Source organism: Salvelinus namaycush, chromosome 35, assembly GCF_016432855.1.
Source record: "Salvelinus namaycush isolate Seneca chromosome 35, SaNama_1.0, whole genome shotgun sequence".
Classification (NCBI taxonomy): domain Eukaryota; kingdom Metazoa; phylum Chordata; class Actinopteri; order Salmoniformes; family Salmonidae; genus Salvelinus; species Salvelinus namaycush.
Window position 1 is genome coordinate 9,297,567 of NC_052341.1, and position 22,858 is coordinate 9,320,424.

At 42.3% G+C, this 22,858-nt stretch overlaps 1 protein-coding gene across 1 annotated transcript in view; it reads right to left on the reverse strand.

The window, feature by feature from the left end:
* The window catches only part of bmp5 (bone morphogenetic protein 5), a 39,676-nt gene extending 17,430 nt beyond the window's left edge, over window positions 1-22,246 (reverse strand). The window contains exons 1-4 of the mRNA XM_038974615.1: window positions 22,135-22,246; window positions 18,839-19,050; window positions 18,643-18,769; window positions 13,211-13,403 (exon numbers count right to left, since the gene is read on the reverse strand). Of these exons, the coding sequence (XP_038830543.1) occupies window positions 13,211-13,403; window positions 18,643-18,769; window positions 18,839-19,050; window positions 22,135-22,246 (644 nt within the window). The remainder of the gene's footprint in view (window positions 1-13,210; window positions 13,404-18,642; window positions 18,770-18,838; window positions 19,051-22,134) is intronic.
* Window positions 22,247-22,858: the final 612 nt, after the last annotated feature.

Consider the following 22,858-nt stretch of genomic DNA (forward strand, 5'->3'; position numbering starts at 1 on the left):
TTAGTATTTGGTAGTATAGCCTTTAAATTGTTTAACTTGGGTCAAACGTTTCGGGTAGCCTTCCACATTCCCACAATAAGTTGGGTGAATTTTGGCCCATTCCTACTGACAGAGCTGGTGTAACTGAGTCAGGTTTGTAGGCCTCCTTGATCTCACACGTTTTTTCAGTTCTGCCCATACAATTTCTATCGGATTGAGGTCAGGGCTTAGTGTTGGCCACTCCAATACCTTGACTTTATTGTCCTTAAGCCATTTTGCCACAAATTTGGAAGTATGCTTGGAGTCATTGCCCATTTTGAGGACTTATTTGCGACCAAGCTTTGACTTCCTGACTGATGACTTGAAATGTTATAACAATATTTCCACATCATTTTCCTGCCTCGTGATGCCATCTATTTTGTGCACCAGTCCCTGCTGCAGCAAAGCACCCCCACAACATGATGCTGCCACCCCCGTGCATCACGGTTGGGATGGTGTTCTTCAGCTTGCAAGCGTCCCCCTTTTTCCTCCAAACATAACTATGGTCATTATGGCAAAACAGTTCTATTTTTGTTTCATCAGACGAGAGGATATCTCTCCAAAAAGTACGATCTTTGTCCCCATGTGCAATTGTAAACCGTAGTCTGGCTTTTTAATGGTGGTTTTGGAGCAGTGGCTTCTTCCTTGCTGAGCGGCCTTTCAGGTTATGTCGATATAGGACTTGTTTTACTGTGGATATAAATACTTTTGTACCGGTTTCCTCCAGCATCTTCACAAGGTCTTTTGCTGTTGTTCTGGGATTGATTTGCACTTTTCGCACCAAAGTATGTTCATCTCTAGGAGACAGAACGCGTCTCCTTCCTGAGCGGTATGACGACGGCGTGGCCGCATGGTGTTTATACTTGCGTACTATTGTTTGTACAGATGAACGTGGTACCTTCAGGCATTTGGAAATTGCTCCCAAGGATGAACCAGACTTGTGAAGGTCTTCAATTTTTTTCTGAGGTCTTGGCTGTTTTCTTTTGATTTTCCCATGATGTCAAGCAACTAGGCACTGAGTTTGAAGGTAGGCCTTGAAATACATCCACAGGTACACCTCCAATTGACTCAAATAATGTCAATTAGCCTATCAGAAGCTTCTAATGACATGACATAATTTTCTGGAATTTTCCAAGCTGTTTAAAGGCACAGTCAATTTTAGTGTATGAAAACTTCTGACCAACTGGAATTGTGATACAGTGAATTATAAGTGAAATAATCTGTCTGTAAACAATTGTTGGGAAAATTACTTGTGTCATGCACAAAGTAGATGTCCTACCCGACATGCCAAAACTATAGTTTGTTAACAATACATTTGTGGAGAGGTTGAAAAACGAGTTTTAATGAATCCAACCTAAGTGTATGTAAACTTCCGACTTCAACTGTATATATATATTTCATGAATAATGATGAGTGACAAAGTTACAAATGCACAAATATCATAATCCTAAAACATGCTAACCTCTCACCATTACAACAACAAGGGAGATTAGCATATTTTGGGGGATATGATATTTATGCGTCTAACTTTCTTCCTCATCATTATTCACGATTCATTCAGGGTTACCCGTAAACATGGTAGCATCCACATTAATGTAGAAGTGTTTAGAAACATTTTCTATTCTTATTTACAATAAAAGTGACTCTGAAGTTCCACAATACATTATTTACCATTAACTTCTATTGGGCACAAAATAATCTGAAACACACACAACCAAAACAAACAGCAAATGCATCCAATAAGTTTATAGAGTCACAAGCTTGGAATTTGGGACCAAAACATACAAAAAGTGCTGTAATTTCTAAATTCAGCCGATATGGATGAAAATACTCTTAAATTAGAACAGTCTACACTTTAATCTCATAGCCATTGTATCATTTCAAATCCAAAGTGCTGGAGTACAGAGCTAATACAACAAAAGATGTGTCACTGTCCCAATATTTTTGGAGCTCACTGAGGGTACAAAACAATTAAGAACACCTTCCTAATATTGAGTTGCACTGATTGAAGTGGATTTAACAAGTGACATCAATAAGGGATCATAGCGTTCACCTGGATTCACCTGGTCACCTATGTCAAGGAAATAGCAGGTGATCTTAATGTTTTGTACACTCAGTGTGTGTGTGTGTGTATATATATATATGTGTACACCTGCTCGTCAGACATCTAATATGGAGTTGGTCCCCCTTTGCAGCTATAACAGCCTCCACTCTTCTGGGAAGGCTTTTCACTATATGTTGGAACATTGCTGCAGGAATTTGCTTCCAATCAGCCACAATAGCATTGGTGAGGTTGGGAACTGATGTTGGGTGATTAGGCCTGGCTCGCAGTCCGCGTTCCAATTCATCCAGAAGGTGTTCGATGGGGTTGAGGTCCGGGCTCTGTGCAGCCCAGTCAAGTTCTTCCACACCGATCTCGACAAACAAAGTTAGAAGCACAGAATCATCTAGAATGTCATCGTATGCTGTAGCATTAAGATTTCCCTTCGCTGGAACTAAGGGGCCCAGCCCAAACCATGAAAAACAGCCCCAGAACATTATTCCTCCTCCACCAAACTGTACAGTTGGCACTATGCATTGGGGCAGGTAGCGTTCTCCTGGCATCCGCCAAACCCAGATTCGTCCGTTGGACTGCCAGATGGTGGAGCGTGTTTCATCACTCCAGAGAACACGTTTCCACTGCTCCAGAGTCCAATGTTGGCAAGCTTTACAAAACTAAAGCTGACACTTTGTCACGCCCGCTCCCGCTCTCACTCTCTGGTGCTCGAGGGTGCCAGACTGCCCTTCATTACGCACACCTGTCACCATCACCTGGACTCACTGTTGATTGCCTTCCCTATTTCTGTCTGCTGCCCCGTTTGTTCCCTGTGTCAGCATTAATGTCGTTATCTGTTAATGTCCAGACGCTGTCCTGTCCTGTTCCATGTCCATTGCTATTAAATGTTCACTCCCTGTACCTGCTTCTCGTCTCTACCAGCGTTGACCCTTACAGAATGCTGACACCACTAAAAGAAGCATCAGGGAGTTTTGTTTTTTGTTTTGTTTGGTGACGTCGGGTCCGGGTGCCGTCGCCGAGGGAACCGAGGGTGCCTCAGCTAGCTCGTCGGGCTTCCTTGCCTTAGCTGGCTCGAGAGGTCTTCTTGCCTCGGTGGCCTCGGCAGGCGCCCACCCCATGTCATGCTTCAGCTGGCCCATCAGGTTCCCACGCCTCAGCCGGTTCGTCGGGCTCCCACGCCTCAGCGGGATCGTCGGGCTTTCACGCCTCAGCTGGATCGTCAGGCTCCCACGCCTCAGCTGGCTAGCTGGCTCCCATGCCTCTGCCGGTTCGTCGGGCTTCTATGCCCTAGCCGGCTTGTCCAGCGTCCATGCCTCGACACTCCTGCTTCTCGTCTCTACCAGCGTCAACCCTTACACACTTGACATTGCACACGGTGATCTTAGGCTTGTGTGCATTGAAAGCCAATTCATGAAGCTCCGACGAACAGTTCTTGTGCTGGCTTTGGTTCCAAAGGCAGTTTGGAACTTGTTAGTGACTGTTGCAACCGAGGACAGACGATTTTTACGAGTTACGTGCTTCAGCATTCGGCGGCCCCATTCTGTGAGCTTGTGTGGCCTACCACTTTGCGGCTGAGCCCTTGTTGCTCATAGATGTTTCCACTTCACAATAACAGCACTTATGGTTGACTGGGGCAGCTCTAGCAGGGCAGAAATTTGACAAACTGACTTGTTGGAAAGGTGGCATCCGACGGCAGTGCCACGTTGAAAGTCACTGAGCTCTTCAGTAAGACCATTCTACTGCCAATGTTTGTCTATGGAGATTGCATGGTTGTGTGCTCGAATTTATACACCTGTCAGCAACGGGTGTGGCTGAAATAGCCAAATCCATTAATTTGAAGGGGTTTCCATATGCTTTTGACAGAATTAGATTACTTCCCAAACAAAGTCCTTTTTTGTATTTGGCTATAGCAGGTTGTAACTCAGCCTCTGAATGTCAAAGAAACAAAACAATGATATCAATATGCATCTGAGTAACGTCTTTCCCGGGTATTTTACACTTTGTTTCTAGCATAAAGTATTGCAGACCAAAGCGCTGTTATAGGTCACTTCATATAATCGGATCAGTTTTATTTTAATCAAAATCTTAAGTTAACAAGGGGTAGGCTTTTTGACATTTTCTTTAATAAAAGGTCAGCCTATGGGATACCCTCTCATACCCCCTCAATTCGAGTCTTGGTTTAAACTTAACAGCCCTTCACTGGCACGGAGGTAGGCTTTTTAAAGAGTACAATATGGGTGGAGGAATTTACCAACAAATCTATGGATATAGCGGCATATAGCCTAATTTTGTTTGTCAAACAGGTAGGCCTACTTCTTATTACTTAAATAGGACAAAATAGGTTCAACATAAAGCCCTCTTGTTGTTAGTAAAGTCTAATTTAAATGAAGACAGATTAAATTAATTATTCTTACTTGAATTTGCCTACTTTCAGCACCCTGAGCTGTCCATTTCTGATTGATTGTGGCGTGGCTGCTAATTCAAGTTTAAGCACCACAATGTAAGTTACTCCAATCTGGCTTATTGTTAATAACTCTGATAAATACACTACTGTTCAGAAGTTTGGGGTCACTTAGAAATGTTTTTGAAAGAAAAGCACATTTCTTGTCCATTAAAATAACATCAAATTGATCAGAAATACAGTGTAGACATTGTTAATGTTGTAAATGACTACTGTACGCTGTGTACTACTCCCTTCACAGAACAGCGCGAACTGGCTCTAACCAGAATAGAAAGAGGAGTGGGAGGCCCGGGTGCACAACTGAGCAAGAGGACAAGTACATTAGAGTGTCTAGTTTGAGAAGCAGATGCCTCACAAGTCCTCAACTGGCAACTCCATTAAATAGTACCCGCAATACACCAGTCTCACCATCAACAGTGAAGAGGCGACTCCGGGATGCTGTGTTCTTTTTCCCATCTTAATCTTCTGTTTTTATTGGCCAGTCTAAGATATGGCTTTTTCTTTGCACCTCTGCCTAGAAGGCCAGCATCCCGGAGTCGCCTCTTCACTGTTGACGTTGAGACTGATGTTTTGCGGGTACTATTTAATGAAGCTGCCAATTGAGGACTTGTGAGGCGTCTGATTCTCAGCTAGACACTCTGATGTACTTGTCATTTTGATCAGTTGTGCACCGGAGCCTCCCACTCCTCTTTCTATTCTGGTTAGAGCCAGTTTGCGCTGTTCTGGGAAGGGAGTAGTACACGGCATTGTACGAGATATTCAGTTTCTTGGCAATTTCTCGCATGGAATAGCCTTAATTTCTCAGAACAATAATAGACTGACGAGTTTCAGAAGAAAGTGCTTTGTTTCTGGCCATTTTTTGCCTGTAATCGAACCCAAAAATGCTGATGCTCCCTGCACTCAACTAGTCTAAAGGAGGACAGTTTTATTGCTTCTTTAATAAGCACAACAGTTTTCAGCTGTGCTAACATAATTGCAAAAGGGTTTTCTAATGATAAATTAGTCTTTTAAAATGATAAACTTGGATTAGCTAACACAACGTGCCATTGGAACAAAGAAATGATGGTTGATGATAATGGGCCTCTGTACGCCTATGTAGATATTATTATTATTTCACATTGATATCACAGTAGCAGGGGTTTAGAAACCATCACACCTACTCCATACCAGCTCCCTCTATAAATCGGAAGAAGCCTTTGACTCTCCTTCTGAACTGCCACCGTTAGCCTACACAGCACAGCCACTGTCTAGGCAGCATATTAACACGTTTTTGATCAGCAAGAGCAGATCAGGCCGGGGCTCAGGGTTGGAATATCCATTGCGGTGTGTAATGCAGCCTAGTTTAATTACACCGTCATAGCACCTATTTTCAAAATGTAACTTTGCTCTGTGATTCTCTGAGCGTGCACTTCGTAGACTACAACCTATATGGGCAATCTGATTGAGACCACAGTAAATAGCCTATAGGCGCAATTGATATTGCACGCCCAGCGAAGAATCATAGATGAGGGGTGGCATCGGGCACACATCGATGTATAACCTAATAAACAACTAATTGTAAAAAAAATACAATTAAAAGTTTTTTAATCAATTACAAATTATATGACCCTCTGACTAGATTTTAAATTGAAAAAGCATGACCCTCTCCATTTTCCTCCAGGTAACCATTCTGTACATTTCGATTCATGCCTAATGACTCTTTGGCCAGATTAGAGACAATCTGTTTTCACAACCGCACAACATATGGACAAGCAGGATATTAATCAACCAGTCACATACTCAAGGCCATAATTTCCAAGTAGTGAAAAAAAACATTAAAGTAACAAACGTGTCTTTGTTCTACCACACATTTAAAGTCCTATGCGTCTGAGCTGTTGAGCAGTTTAACCCCATCTTTATGAGTGCTTCTTGGGGGAGGAGCAGAGAAAGGAGGTGCTGAACTGTGAAACTCTAAATAAGTTTTATCCAGCAGAAAAATAACAGTTAGGAGCTGAGAAGCTAAATGTGTGGTGTGTGATGGCTCCAGACCTGGGTGAGCTATAAAGGTGACCATGATGACTGGGGCCCAGGGCTTCAGATGGGAGAGTTTATTGACTAGGACCTCCAGAAAAGCCCAAGAGGGCCATATCTCCCCTTCAATCACCCGCACACATATTTGGCCAGTGAATGTGGGCCCTGCTTTAAGTAGACCCCTGTGTGTTCAGCTATGTCACTGCTTCCCACTACCAGAACATTTTTAAGAGAAGCAGGTAGGCATACGGGTTACCATGGGAACCCCCTAGGCAGCCCCTATTGGGCCAATACGGCTTCAACTGAACGGGAATGCAACAAGTCGCCTGACAGTTAACACATAGAGCAGGAGGACTGATAAATGATGGATTTCTGAGGCTTCACAAGTGGTGAACTTGCTAATGGAAAAGCTTTATCCAAGAACTATATTTGTGAGCCCCTGGTGTGGTGAGAATGAGACAGAACAGGGTTGGAGATACAAGGATGAGGTTCACAAACTGTATCTAGTCAGTTAGCTGAAAGGAGTGCAATATAGGACACTTTTAGACCAGGCAAAGATCAACTGTAGAATTCATACATAACATTGACATATTTACTTAACATGCAAATGTTTGTTCTAAAGTTTCAGTAACTTATTGAAACATATTTTTCATGTCCAAATACTAATAAAGTCAAGATGTATGTTTGGTCTTAATTAATGAAAAGAAAAACCTGATTGGGCCAGAATGTGTGCGTAACCATGTCCATTAAGCTGCGTTTACACAAGCAGTCCAATCAGATATTTTGCCAATAATTGGTCATTTGAACAATCAGATCTTTTGCCCATATTTGGTCATTTTAACAATCAGATATTTTGCCCATAATTGGGTAAAATATCAGAATTGGGCTGCCTGTGTCAACCCAGCCTTATTGCCTCCTTTGTTGTTTGTTTCATCTTCATTGTTTCATGACACACCACGCTGTGTAGGCTACTGATTGCATTTACCACAGCTAAAACTCTCTTTCCATGGAAGACGTATAATATAAATAGCACAATGAATGTTTATAGTCAATAAAAGAAAATAACCTTAATCTAGATCCTCCCAGAGACTTCTAGATTGTGTCCCTCATTTGGAATCAAAGTTAAGATAAAATAAAAGTATAGTCAAGCTCCTAATGATAATATATTTGTGACAAGCTTCATTTCGTGGCACTTCTTATTACTTTGTGCCACTTAATGCTCTGCAATATCCATCTATTGCCTAAATGTGTGTATCAGGTCATGATTTGATATTTCAAAAGAGACAAATAAAATGTTTGAAGATACTCAAAACAAGCTGATTAATCAAGGAAAATACCCTCTAAACTTTAGAGATGGGCTAGTGTAAACATGTCCTTTATTTTCTGTCTGATTGCCTGCCACAAGTGTTTCACAGTATCGTGCAGGTGTTAAAGGGACATTTGAAAGCCTCCCTTGTTGAAAGCCTCCCTTGGAGTTGATTGATTGACTGATTAAGAGCACAAGATTGGATAGTGCTAGAGGTTCCAAGGGTGGCTTCCGATTTAAGGCCAATTTATGCTTGATCTCCAAATGCGGTCGGAGGTTCCGTATGGAGGGTGTGACACAATTGTGGAGCTGCTGGAGGCATGCAGAGGCCATTGAGGTCCGTACCGCATTGCCGTGCACCTCCCAAATTTTGCAACAATGTGGAGGGCTCTGTATAGCTCCGTATAGCTCCGCATTGACATGATTGGTTGACGAATGGTAGGGGCGGGAGGTCCTGTATCAACACAAACTCACTTCCTTAACAACAACTCTGCTTCATAAAGCACAATACGTATGAATGCTCTGACTTCTGCGGAAGCCGCATCACAGTAAACACTGTAAAGCCACTGCAGACGTCAGATTGACCATGCATAGCCTTTTAGGGAGAGCCGCTCATAGATGTTATGCTCTACAGATGTGGAATATGTTGCAAGGCAAGCTCAGGCTTGAATGCCTCGTGCCCAATGTACAGCATTAGTGGGGGATGCTCTAACGGAAGATTGTGTTTGTTTTCTATGATTATGTCTTGTAATTTAGTATTTGTATTGTGTTTTGTATTGATGTGTGTGTTTGTATTGTGCAGGGCTCATTTGAAAAAGAGACTTGGTCTCAATATGACACCCTGTTAAAATAAAGGCGAAGAAAAAGTATAAAATGTGATTGATTGGATGTATTGATTAATTAATTAGTTAATTAATTAATGCATTTATTCATTCATCCATTCATTTGAAAATACATTTACATCCATATCACTGTGATATTGCATCTCACATATGATAAAGAAATTTTTTCCATTCTCAAAATGTCCAATTTAAAAACCCAAATCAGCAACCATTTTGGTTCTCTAACTGGCAAAAAGGCCAGGGCAGAACAAGGCAAACTGGTTTGTAAACTCACATGGCTGCACCTTTTATGTACAGTGATTCAGGATGCCTATAAACAATAATAGGGGACATTTGAGATGGCTGTTTCCTCTCAGTTAAACAGAATAAGATGTGCTTTCACTTCCCTTCGTATAGGCGTTTGATTGAGGAATCCACCACTCTAAACCATAGAATGATCAATTACATGCAATAGCAAATTCAGTTCATAACATAGTTTGATTTAGACAAAATGTACAGTGACCGTGTAATGAGGTATAAAACTGGATGTCAAGGATACTCTACTGTGCATAGTACTGTTTTAGAAAAAAAAGCTGGTGGAACTTGCAAATCATAAATATACAGTTCAGCTTATTCCAAAGGTGGCATTCAATATAATCTGCTTCTGTGGAGGGACTTTTAAATGCCCATGACTGAATGTATATTCCATTTCACAAGAATTTACAAGGTAATGATATACTTCATATAAAAACATTTTTATAGGATGGATGATTTACGGAGTCAAATTGAAAAGCAGCTGGTCATGATTTGATATTTCAAAGGAGACAAATTACCTTCTTGAAGCTACTCGGAACAAGCTGATTAATCAAGAGAAAATACCCTCTAAACTTCAGCGATGTACTAGTGTAAACAGGATGTCCTTCATTTTATGCCTGATTGCCTGACACAAGTGTTTCACAGAACCGTGCAGGTTTTAAAGGGCCATTTAAAAGCCTCCCTTGGAGTAAGCTGACACAAGCATGTCCCCAAAGGTGGATGCTCAGCTTTAGATAACGATCTAAAGACATCCACGCCAAAAATTCCAAACTTTCAAATTCACCCACATCAAATCAAATGTTGTTTTTCACATGCGTCGAATACAACAGGTGTAGTAGACCTTACTGTGAAATGCTTACTTGCAAGCCCTCAACCAACAATGCCATTTTAAGAAAATAGAGTTAAGAAAATGTGAAGATGTGTTCTTGTTCTTTAGTACCAGGGTTCTTAGCTTAGTGATGAACTTTGTGGGTGTAACAGTATACCTTTAGTCCGTCCCCTCGCGCGAACCAGGGACCCTCTGCACACATCAACCACAGTCACTCACGAAGCATCGTTACCCATCGCGCCACAAAAGCCGCGGCCCTTGCAGAGCAAAGGGGAACCCCTACTTCAAGGTCTCAGAGCAAGTGACGTCACCGATTGAAAGGCTATTAGCACGCACCACCGCTAACTAGATAGCCATTTCACATCCGTTACATGGGCACGATGGTGTTGAACGCTGAGCTGCAGTCAATGAACAGCATTCTCACATACTGTAGGTGTTCCTTTTGTCCAGGTGGAAAAGGGCAGTGTTGTGTGCAATTGAGATTGTGTCATCTGTGGATCTGTTGGGTCGGTATGCGATTTGGAGTGGGTCTAGGGTTTCCGGGATGATGGTGTTGATGTGAGCCATGACTAGCCTTTCAAAGCACTTCATAGCTTCCGACCTGAGTGCTACAGGGCGGTAGTCATTTAGGCAGGTTACCTTCGCTTCCTTGGGCACAGGGACAATGGTGGTCTGCTTGAAACATGTAGGTATTACAGATTCGGTCAGGGAGAAGTTGAAAATGTCAGTGAAGACAATTAGCAGTTGGTCAGCGTATGCTCTGAGTACATGTCCTGGTAATCCGTCTGGCCCCGCGGTCTTGTGAATGTTGACCTGTTTAAAGGTATTGGTCACATAGGCTAAGGAGAGCATGATCACTCAATGTCCGCAATAGCTGGTGCTCTCATACATGCTTCAGTGTTGCTTGCCTCGAAGAGACCATAAAAGGCATTTAGACTGTCTGATAGGCTCGCGTCACTGGGCAGCTCGAGGCTGTCTTTCCCTTTGTAGTCCGTAATAGTTTGCAAGCCCTGCCACATCCGACGAGCGTCAGAGCCGGTGTACTAGGATTCCATCTTAGTCCTGTATTGACACTTTGCCTGTTTGATGGTTCATCTGAGGGCATAGTGGGATTTCTTATTAGATTAGTCTCCCGCTCCTTCAAAGCGGCAGCTCTAGCCTTTAGCTCGGTGCTGATGTTGCCGGTTATCCATGGCTTCTGGTTGGGATATGAACGTTCTGTCACTGTGGGGATGATGTCGTCGATTCACTTATTGATGAAGCCGATTACTGAGGTGGTATACTCCTCAATGCCATTGGATGAATCCCAGAACATATTTCAGTCTGTGCTAGCAAAACAGTCCTGTTGCGTAGCATCTGTGTCATCTGACCAATTCCGTATTGATCGAGTCACTAGTACTTGTATAATTATTGTCATATTTTCCAAATGGAGGTTGAGGGAGAGCTTTGTACGTGTCTCTGTGTGTGGAGTAAAGGTGGTCTAGAGTTTTTTTCCCTCTGGTTGCATATGACATGCTGGTAGAAATGAGGTACAACAGATTTAAGTTTCTCTGTATTAAAGTCCCCGAACACTAGGAGCGCCACTTCTGGATGAGCATTTTCTTGTTTTCTTATGGCCTTATATAGCTTGTTGAGTGCAGTCTTTGTGCCAGCGTCAGTTTGTGGTGGTAAATAGACGGCTATGAAAAATATAGATGAAAACTCTCTTGGTAGATAGTGTTGTCTACAGCTTATCATGAGGTACTCTACCTCAGGCGAGCAATACCTCGAGACTACCTTAATATTAGACATTGCACACTAGCTGTTATTGACAAGTAGACACACCCACACCCCTCATTTTACCGGACGTAGCTGTTCTGCCGATGCACGGAAAACCCAGCCAACTGTATATTATCTGTGTCGTCGTTCAGCCACGACTCGGTGAAACCTAAGATATTACAGTTTTTAATGTCCGTTGGTAGGATAGTCTCGAACAGAGCTCATCCAGTTTATTCTCCAGTGATTGCACGTTGGCTAATATAACAGATGGTAGAAGGGGCTTACCCACTCACTGACAAATTCTCACAAGGAACCCTAATCTGCGCCCCTATATTTCCGTCTTTTCTTCATAAGAATGACGGGGATTTGGGATCCGTCATAAGAGACGGTAGCATCAACATTATGTACAAAAAAAGTTACAAACAATGTGAAAAAAACACAAAATAGCACAATTGGTTAGGACCCCGTAAAACGGCAGCCATCCCCGTCGGCGCCATTATCAGATTCAAAGCTAATTCAAAGCTAATTTAAGCTGTGTTCAATTTCATAAAATGTTAAATTCACTCTAAGACCATGGTGATTGGAAGATTGGGTGATTGGTAGATTGGGTGATTGGTCGATTGGAAGATTGCGTGACTGGTAGATTGATTGACTGGTAGATTGGTAGATTGGTAGATTGGAAGATTGGTTGTTTGGTGGATTGGAAGATTGGTGGGTTGATTGATTGATTGATTGATTGATTGATTGATTGATTGATTGAATGGTTGATTGATTGGTAGATTGGAAGACTGAAATATTGATTAATCTGTTTGGAAGATTGGTTGATTGATAGATTGGATGATTGGTTGATTGATAGATTGATAATTTGGAAGATTGCTTCATTGGTAGATTAGACGATTGGTTGGTTGATTTATTGGTTGATTGGTAGGTTGATTGAATTACTGATTAAATGGTTAATTGATTGGATTTATCAATGAATTAATTTGAAAATACATTTACAGCCATGTCACTTAGATATTACATCTGACATGTGATAAAGACAGTTCTTCCATTCTCAAAATATCCAATATAAAACCCAAATCAGCAACCATTTTGGTTCTCTAACTGGCAAAAAGGCCAGGGCAGAACAAGGCAAACTGGTTTGTAAACTCACATGGCTGCATCTTTTATGTACAGTGATTCAGGATGCCTATAAACAGTAATAGGGGACATTTGAGATGGCTGTTTCCTCTCAGTTAAACAGAATAAGATGTGCTTTCACTTCCCTTCGTATAGGCGTTTGATTGAGGAATCCACCACTCTAAGCAATAGAATTATCAATTACATGCAATAGCAAATTCAGTTCATAACATAGTTTGATTAAGACAAAATGTACAGTGACCGTCTAAAGAGGTATAACACTGGATGTCAAGGATACTCTACTGTGCATAGAACTGTTTTAGAAAAAATATTGTGGAATTTATGAATCACCCTATTCCATAGGTAGCAGTCAATATAATCTGTTTCTGTTTCTGGACTTATAAATGTCCATAGCTGAATTTATATACCATTTCACAAGAATTTAAAATGTAATGATATACCTCATATTTAATTGGGATGATTTGGGGTGTTAAAATGAAGAGCAGCTGGAGCTTACTTGTTTTGATATTCCTTGATGACCTGGTGGATGGTGACCTTCAGGGTAATGTTCTCATAGCGCGGAGGACTGCCATCTTTGTAGATCCGAAACTCAGCAGCAGTCACCGCCTCCCCCTCCGGGATCTGAGTCAAGTCAAAACGGAACTCCTTGTAGTGTCTTCGCTGATGGGAGAAATCTTTGTCTTTCTCCACTGAAAAAGAAGACAGTATGGTCCATGAGGACTAAATAGAGGACTCGCATAACTGCATAACATGCTGAGAGGCAATGTATAAACCTTATTCAGATCAGTGATTATTATAACCGATATCTTCCTCCCTGATACACAATAGATCCAAAATGTGTTGCAAAGCGACAGAATGTGGTGTGACAGCAGTAACCTACCTAACTGAAAATAAGTAATTTATCAAAACTTTTCACATTCCAAAAGCCAATCCAAACATTTTGACTCCCAACAAAAGCACTCTCCAGTCCATTCAATCAGTCAACTGAGTACAAGTAGACGTTTCTAGACAGGCCCTCCACTGTGTGCGGCACAACATTCTCTGCCGATGATGAATGGGCTGTCAGTTATGAAAAACAGGGTGATTTCAATAATGTAAAGTTACTTTCGTCTGCCCCTCCGCGTGAGAAAAAGAGATCAGACATACTTTTTTTTACATGATTTGAGTGACTGCTTTGACCTCATTTACCAACTTAATATTGATCTCCTGTAGTACCTATATAACGTATTGGCTATGTTTGATACAAGAAACCCATATTAAGTTATCTTTGTCTGATATATTTGTTTAAACTTGTTTCATAGGAGGACAATATAAAATGTGCACATTACTAATTTACAAAAATGATAAATGCAGGTGTAGCATCTTCATTTAACTAATATTGTCACCACTGGCGGTCGTGCCTTTTGATTAGGGAGGACAATTTTGTTTTTTATGAGAATGGCCTTATTTCTATTACAGCATATTGGATGATACTCTAATTTGCCCTATTCCCATCATGAGGTTGTTACAACTTAGCATGCAAATTAAAGTTTTTTAACGTTGGTGCACAGATCGAGAGACAAATTGGAGTAATCAAGATAACAGACAGTGACACATTCAATACTGCCTTGCACACTCTTGCCTGCATCTAGCTGATCTGGGGTGTAATCATTAGTCCAAGTAGTTTCAAAATGTTTATCCTCCTCTCACCTTCTCTCTTTGCTTGTGGACTTCAGTGCACAACACAATAGCTGTGACCAAGGGCAAGAAACTCTCCAAGCCAAGCCTTCATACCATAACCGCTAACCGCTACACAGCTTACATCGTTGTCACCATATTAACATTACAGTCAACAAACTAGAACTAACGCGTTAGTAAACCCACAATCTAATCCCTATATATAATCACGCAGTAAGCAGTTTAGCAGTTACACCAGTAGGCCCTGGTGGCAATACATTTATAAAACTGAAAGTTTACCTTGACTTAGAAGAGTTGCAGTGTTTCATAGCCTCACAGCAGTGTTATAGAATATTGGACCTTTAGCTTTCATACTTTTCTCATTCTCAGCTCAAGCTATTTCTCCAACTGTCAATACGTTCAAATGAATAGAGGACGCGTATCGGAGCCGCGTAGCTATGTCACAATGGGACGCCGGACTATCACGTCTCAGCATATGTGGACTATGATTTACACTTTAGCCAGCTAGCTAACATACAGTAAATAGCTATCTAGCATTCCTCAATGTTGGAGTCAGGTTGTTGAGCAGGCTAAATTAGCTGCAATACCTAAGTACGTGAAAGGTAAAATAATAAGAAAAAAAATACCACGAAATCTCTCTCTCTTTCTCTCTGCTGCTTCTCCTTAATTTTTGAAGAAATGAATTTGTTTTCAAAACTGTTAAACTATTGTCTTTCTCTCTCTTTGAGTCAACTACTCACCACATTTTATGCACTGTAGTGCTAGCTAGCTATAGCTTATGCTTTCAGTAGGCTACTAGATAAATTATCTTATTCTTTGATTGGATGGCCAACATGTCAGTTCATACTGCAAGAGCACTGGTAGGTAATTATGAAGTCGTCATAATTACTGTGTAAGTCTATGAAAGCGGGTGAGAACCAGGAGCCTCCTATGTTTTATATTGAAGTCAATGTACCCAGAGGAAGAAGGAAAATAGCTGTCCTCCGGTTACACCATGGTGCTACAGTAGAGGGTTCTGTTAAGGCTACTGTAGACCTTCATTGCAAAACTGAGTAGGATGGTCCTCCCCTTCCTCCTCTGAGCAGCCTCCACTGATAGTCACAGCAAAATAATCCTGCAGCAACACGATTTGAACATTTAGTCCATAATGTTGCTTTATCAGTGGTTAGGCTATTAGCTGACCAAATGTAAGCTACATGAAAAGTGCAATAGCGAATTTATGTAAATCACGAAGTTCATCTGCATTTCCTGCGGTACAGGAAAATTATCAGCAACAAAAGATTGATCAAATTAAGATTGTACATTTGTACTATAGTATATGACTGAGAGTTACACTTGACCAACAAAGAAGAGCAGACCTCATTTTGAACCCTGTCTGCAATCAAAGGCATGCCATCATGCAGTCAAGAAGACACAAAGTGACAGCTAACCATCCAACACTTGCTAAATAGCAGCAGAAAAGCATTGATGTTGAGGTGTGTTAGTGTTCTGGCACAGCCAGTGAAATCATACAGCCAGTGAGTCCATTTCACTGATAGTTTATCTACAGTGAAAGTCTGTGGTTACTTAACACAGACAGGCCAGGGGTCAGGCCGTCCTGTTACAGATTGGACTTGCTCCATGATTAGCTTTTGTCAGTAATCGGAAGCAGAAGTGAGGTTGAGTATATAGTATTTCAAGCGTCAGATAGCTGCAGATTAATTCAGAGGGTGGTTTGACTCACTAAAAAGGGTCGGCCACTTAGGCTACTTGACATGTGGCAGTTTCAGTGAATAAACGTTGATGACAATTTGGAAGAGGAACTAGGCAAATTATACAGATGTTGTACAATTGCTCATGATAATGTCTCCTGAGTGGCGCAGTGGTAAAAGGCACTGCATCTCAGTGCATGAGGTGTCACTGCAGTCACATTCGTCACATCCGGCTGTGATTGGGAGTCCCATAGAGCAGCTCACAATTGGCCTGGGGTAGGCTGTCATTGTAAATAAGAAATTGTTTGTTACTGACTTGCCTAGTTAAATAAAATAAAAATGAATGTTGACAAGAGTGAATATGCATTTTTGTGAACACCTCACTTAAATGGCATAATAATCATTCATAGTAGTAGTATTATAATAGGCGTTAGTAGTAGCATTAGTGTAGTTAAATCCATTATAGCTGTAGTAGTAATACTTGCGTAAATAGTCTCATTGAACACTTTACCACTGACTGTCCCATGAATGAGAGCACAGAGCATTAAAGGCTGACAGTGAACATGCCATACAGCTCTAAGTGCAAACAGATGGGACTGGCCAAGGTGAGGGATTTTACATCCAACAGCGTTCACACATATACCTTTTACATGCTTTCGCTATACAGCACTTATAAGAGCTATATCTGTATAAGCCTCTTTGTTGTTAATGTGTTCTCTGTAACTGTAGTTGTTGGTAGATGTGTCTGTATTGTTGTAGGATCTTAATTTGACCTATACTGTCACAGCAAAAATAATCCTGCAGCAACAGGATTTGAACAGTTTAGGCCATAATGTTGCTTAATCAGTGGTTAGGCTATTATCTGGGCAAAAGTAGGCTACATGAAAAGTGCAGTACAGTTAATATAACCTGTGTCAGTGTGGGTTTTCAGTGAATTTTTGTAAATCACAAAGATCCTCTGTATTTCCTGTAGTGCAGAAAATTCTCAGCAACAAAATAGTGATTTTATTAAGATCCTACATCTGTAAGTGTAGTTTGTGTTTTATCATAGTGGCACATGTGAACAAGTATAACATTTCACTAGCTCCTTATCAACGGATCTAAAGCTTTAATGTATTTTTTAATATATTTTTTTTGCTGCTGTTGTACTATTCCTTAAATGCGATATACATTACATTTCACTCTCCTTTGGGATGTAATGTTTAATGAAAAATGACACAAAGACTAATTAACAATGCTACTGCTTTCACATCTTACTTCCCAAATCCACTGCCACGATGAATAAGTGGCGAAAATGTGCAGCCCTCGTTCGATCGCTTTCCTTTCTTCAACAACAGGACGTAATTAAGGCCAATTTAACCAAGGCCAGACAGTCATCTGATAAGTTTGTATGAACTGCGGGTATAAAGGTCAGCGCTACTGAAGAAACAGTGTTAATCATATTTACCAGAACGCCATTCCTTAGGCTACAATGCGTTTTGACAATTTCTAAAAATATAAATACTCCAATGTGGGCCTTATGAAGTACTTTGATAAACATCTATTCATTCAAAATGTATGTGCTGGATATCTAACATGTGCTGAATGCTTTTGATGTCCCCTTGTCAAATAACCATTGTCCTAGGTTATTCAAATATGAAGGTTTAAGAGAAAAGTCATGAATTTTAGGGGAAGCAAGACTTAGTATGAAATTGCAGTTGAATATTTCAAGATCTCCATAGAGATGAGAATTTGAAGAATGTCCATACAAACATCTTGTTTGATCAAACCTTATTCAAAGAGCATGGATAAGGTCTTTAAAATATGGGTTGTTTGTGCTTTTACCACTGTTTTACCTTGTAAATATGGTCTGACATTAATATTAGGCATCTCAAAGTCTGAAATAGAAACTGATATTGAAATCGAAATAGACTTGAAACATCAACAACAGTATAATGAAAAGTACAGCATTAAGACAAACAGCACAGTGACCTTGAAGAGAACTTGGGAACACTTCTGAGCAGTGTGCCACACTGTTCCTGCTATAGGTGACAAAGGGGAAATGAGTGCCTGCTACTACAGAAATAGCCTATAACTTCTATTAATTGGAAATCTAACTGAATATCATAATTATCTGCAACAAAATGAATAGCCATGCATACGCTACTGTGGGAGGAACATTTGTTTAACATGTTTAGGGTTTTTATTTTCGTCTAATGAATTCAATCAAATTCAAGAAAAATAAACACAGATTCATGTTAATTTAATCAATGTTGTTAAGTTAGAATTTGTATGAATCTATGTGGTATTTAAAAAATAAAAATGGAAAAAAAACATGGTTTAAAGAGTACGTTTCCAGCATTGAAGGACATATGGACAATATAAGAAAAAGAATAAGCCTATAATATATAAACAAATCAAAATATTAAATATATTAGTAGTAGGAAGGCCATGTGACATTGTTCTAAGGATTAAAAAATACTGTGGTTAATCAGTTACCGCAATATTTGCCATTTTTGGGTGTTGGAGCGCACAGCACAAATCAGCAAGCTTGAAACCTTTCTCAATTCAATTCGCTTACCTAAGTTGACAAAGCTCATAACCATATCAGCATCGTTTAGAAAGTTGGTGTCGTGAGATGTAGTGAGTGGAGGGCTTTGGCTCGTCAGAGGAGCCGCGCGGTAAGGTTGCGAAACACGAGAGTTTCCCTGCGGAGATCCGTGGTACCCTTTACGCGAGTTTCCATGAGCCTTCCCGCTGAATCCTTTCCCTGTAACCTCTTGTGTTCTCAACCCTTCTTCTTCCTCAGTAGTCATGGCATTGTACAGGTCAAGCATGAACAGGGGTGCTGAAGATGCTTGTTTTCCTGGAGAAAAGGGCCTTGGACGATGTGGTAAACCCAAAATAGAGAGAATCTCTCTCTGAATCTCTCTCCGTTCATGGTTACGCAATCTCCTGTAAATAAAACTAGAATGCACATGGTTGTCGCCTAAACCACAATGAGCGCAGTATAGAAAACTCAAGCAGCTCCAGAAAAGTCCAAACGTTGCCCGGTTCAAAGAAATGAAAGCTCTCATCTTGCACAATTATGTTTGTTGATGATGATGTTACACAAGTATACAGTTGTTACTAATGTATAAAGATGATCTCCATTTCAATGCAAATATCACAATTTCTGAATGTTTTTTTTTACATCCAGCTTAACATAAAGGTTATTATGTCACAACACTTTAAAGGAGAACGTCTGCCTGCAATGATGTTCTTCTAAGTCTCACATCAACGTATGCTGTGGAGCTGTCCCTTCGCTGTCCCTTCTCTTCAACAACACGTTTTTGTTGAAGTTCTTTCCAGTGCTCCGCTTAAATCCAATGTCCCACTGTCACATGTTTCAAAAGGCGCATCACATGTGGAATTGTGACTTTATCTCGCACCTACACAATAACATGCAGGTACGCCCATAAAAGTCGAAAAAGCCCAACGCTTTCATTGAATAGGAACATAAAAGCCCCTTTGAGTGGAAATCAGTAGACTATATATAGTAATAGCACCCGTTGCCACTAGTTGCCACGGCGCGTAAAGTTTTTGGGAAAATGTGTTGAAGCTTGTTGTCTATCCAATGAGTCCATCCCATCCAGGAACAAGTTTTTGTATCCACCTCTAGCGGCCGCAATAAAACTTAACCGACATGAAGATGAATGTGGCAACTCAGATGTGCAAGGGGAGACACTTGAAATCTGAAACCTGTCTTAACAAGTCAAAGAATAACGACACAGCCATTTAATTATCCCTAAGGGGTTGGCCATATCCGTGCGTTTAAGGAAAGGACATTTGGACAAATTAGTAATTATTGTTTCCAAAATCAAATCTGTACATTCATTGAATCTAGAATTACATCAATCAACGTACATTTTTGACCACCTACAATATTATGTCGATGGTCTTTTTGGACAGGCCCATCTATTTTGAACAAAAATATGAATGCAACATGTAAAGTGTTGGTCCCATGTTTTGTGAGCTGAAATAAAAGATCCCAGAAATGTTCCATACACAAAGCTTTTTTCTCTCAAATGTTGTGGCCAAATTTGTTTACATCCTTGTTAGTGAGCATATCTCATTTGCCAAGATAATCCATCCACCTGACAGTGTCACGCCCTGACCTTAGAGATCCTTTTTATGTCTCTATTTTGGTTGGTCAGGGCGTGAGTTGGGGTGGGCATTATATGTTTTGTGTTCTATGTTTTCTTTTCTGTGTGTTTGGCCGGGTGTGGTTCTCAATCAGAGGCAGCTGTCTATCGTTGTCTCTGATTGAGAACCATACTTAGGTAGCCTTTTACCACCTGTGTTTTGTGGGTAGTTGTTTTCTGTTTTGTGTTGCTGCACCTTACAGGACTGTTTCGTTTTCGTTTCACTCTCTTTGTTATTTTGTTTAGTGTTTCTGTTCTAATACAAATAACATGAACACTTACCACGCTGCGCTTTGGTCCGATGACTACTCTTCATCCGAAGACGAATATTGTTACAGACAGGTGTGGCATATCAAGAAGCTGATTAAACAGCATGATCATTACACAGGTGCACCTTGTGCTGGGGAATATAAAAGGCCACTCTAAAATGTACAGTTTTGTCACATAACACAATGCCACTGATATCCCAAGTTTTGATGGAGCGTGCAACTGGCATGCTGACTGAAGGAATTTCCACCAGTTGCTAGTGAATTTAATGTTAATTTCTCTGCCATAGAGAATTTGGCAGTACGTCCAACCAGCCTCACAACGACCGACCACGTGTAACCACGCCAGACCAGTACTTCCACATCTGGCTTCTTCACCTGCGGGATCGTCTGAGACCAGCCACCTGGACAGCTGATGAAACTGAGGTGTATTTCTGTCAGTAATAAAGGCCTTTTTTGGGGAAAACCTATTCTGATTGGCTGGGCTTGCCTCCCCAGTGGGGGAGGTCATGTGAAATAAATAGAGTAGTGTCACGCCCTGACCTTAGAGATCCTTTATTCTCTATTTTGGGTTAGGTCGGGGTGTGACTAGGGTGGGCATTCTAGTTTCATAATTTCTAGGTTGGCTTGGTATGGTTCCCAATCAGAGGCAGCCGTCTATCGTTGTCTCTGATTGGGGATCATATTTAGGCAGCCTTTTCCCACCTGTTGTTGTGGGATCTTGTTTGTGTATAGTTGCCTTGGGCACTGCATAGCTTCACGTTTGTTTTGTTCTTTATTGTTTTTTGCCGGTTCACGCAATAAAGATGATGAACCCAAACCACGCTGCATTTTGGTCCGATTCTTACAACAGCGATCGTGACAGAAGATCCCACCACCCACGGACCAAGCAGCGTGCCCAGGAGGAGCAGGGATCCTGGGCCTGGGAGGAAAGCCAGGAGTGGAGGACATCCTGGACTTGGGACGAAATAATGTCAGGAGACAAAAGCCTGCCATGGAAGCAGGCGGAAGCAGCGAAGGAGGGAAAGCGACGACATCGGGGTTCGCGGCCACGACGTAGGCCCAAGAAGCAACCTCTAATTTTTTTGGGGGGGGGGGGGTACACGGGGTGGTCGGCGACGCTGAGTGGTGAGTTAGAGACCATGGAGGAAGAGTTGGATAGATTGAGAGAGTGAACGGAGGGGTGAGATAGAGACCTTCGAGGAGTGGTTGGCGAAATGTGAAGAGAGTGAAGCGGAAGAGCTGTTGGTTTGGCTGGGGAGGCAAGACATTCGCCCTAAGTAGCGTGTTAGCCGATGCCACCTGTGTCAGCTCCCCGTATTCGTCCTGAGGAGCGTGTCATCTGTCCGGTACCATCTGTGCCGGCTCCACGCACCAGGTCTCCAGTGCGCCTCCACAGCCCAGTACGTCCTGTGCCAGCTCTCCGCACTCGCTTTGAGGAGCGTGTCATCATTCCGGTACAATGTGTGCCGGTTCTACGCACTGTGTCTCCAGTGCGCCTCCACAGCCTGGTACGTCCTGTTCCAGCTCCCCGCACTTGCAGTGCGAAGGTTCTAATCTGTCCAGGACACGTTGTGCCAGCTCTACGCTCCAGACCTCCAGTGCGCCTCCACGTCCCAGTACGTCCTGTGCAAGTTCTACGCACCATGTCTCCAGTGCGCCTCCACAGCCCAGTGCGTCCTGTGCCAGCCCCCCGCACTGGCTGTGCGAAGGTTGTCATCTGTCCAGGACACATTGTGCCAGCTCTACGCTCCAGACCTCCAGTGCGCCTCCTCAGCCCGGTACGCCCTTTGCCAGCTCCACGCACCAGGCCTCCAGCGACGGTCTGCAGTCCGGAGCCTCCAGCGACGGTTCCCAGTCCGGAGCCTCCGGCAAGGGTTACCAGTCCGGAGCCTCCGGCGACGGTTCCCAATCCGGAGCCTCCGGTGATGGTCCATGGCCCGGAGTCTCCAGTGATGATCCATGGCCCGGAGCCTCCAGCGATGATCCATGGTCCAGAGCCTCCTGCGAGGTTCCCAGTCCAGAGCCTCCAGTGAGGGTTCCTAGTCCAGAGCCTCCTGCGAGGGTACCCAGTCCAGAGCCTCCTGCGAGGGTTCCCGGTCCGGAGCCTCCTGCGAGGGTTCCCAGTCCAGAGCCTCCTGCGAGTAATCCCAGTCCAGAGCCTCCTGCGAGGGTTCCCAGTCCAGAGCCTTCAGCGAGGGTTCCCGGTCCGGTTCCTCCGGCGACGATCTACGGGCCGGAGCTTCCGGCGACGATCCACGGCCCGGTTCCTCCTGCGACGATCCACGGTCCGGAGTCCCCGGCGATGATCCACGGTCTGGGTCCTCCGGCGACGATCCATGGTCCG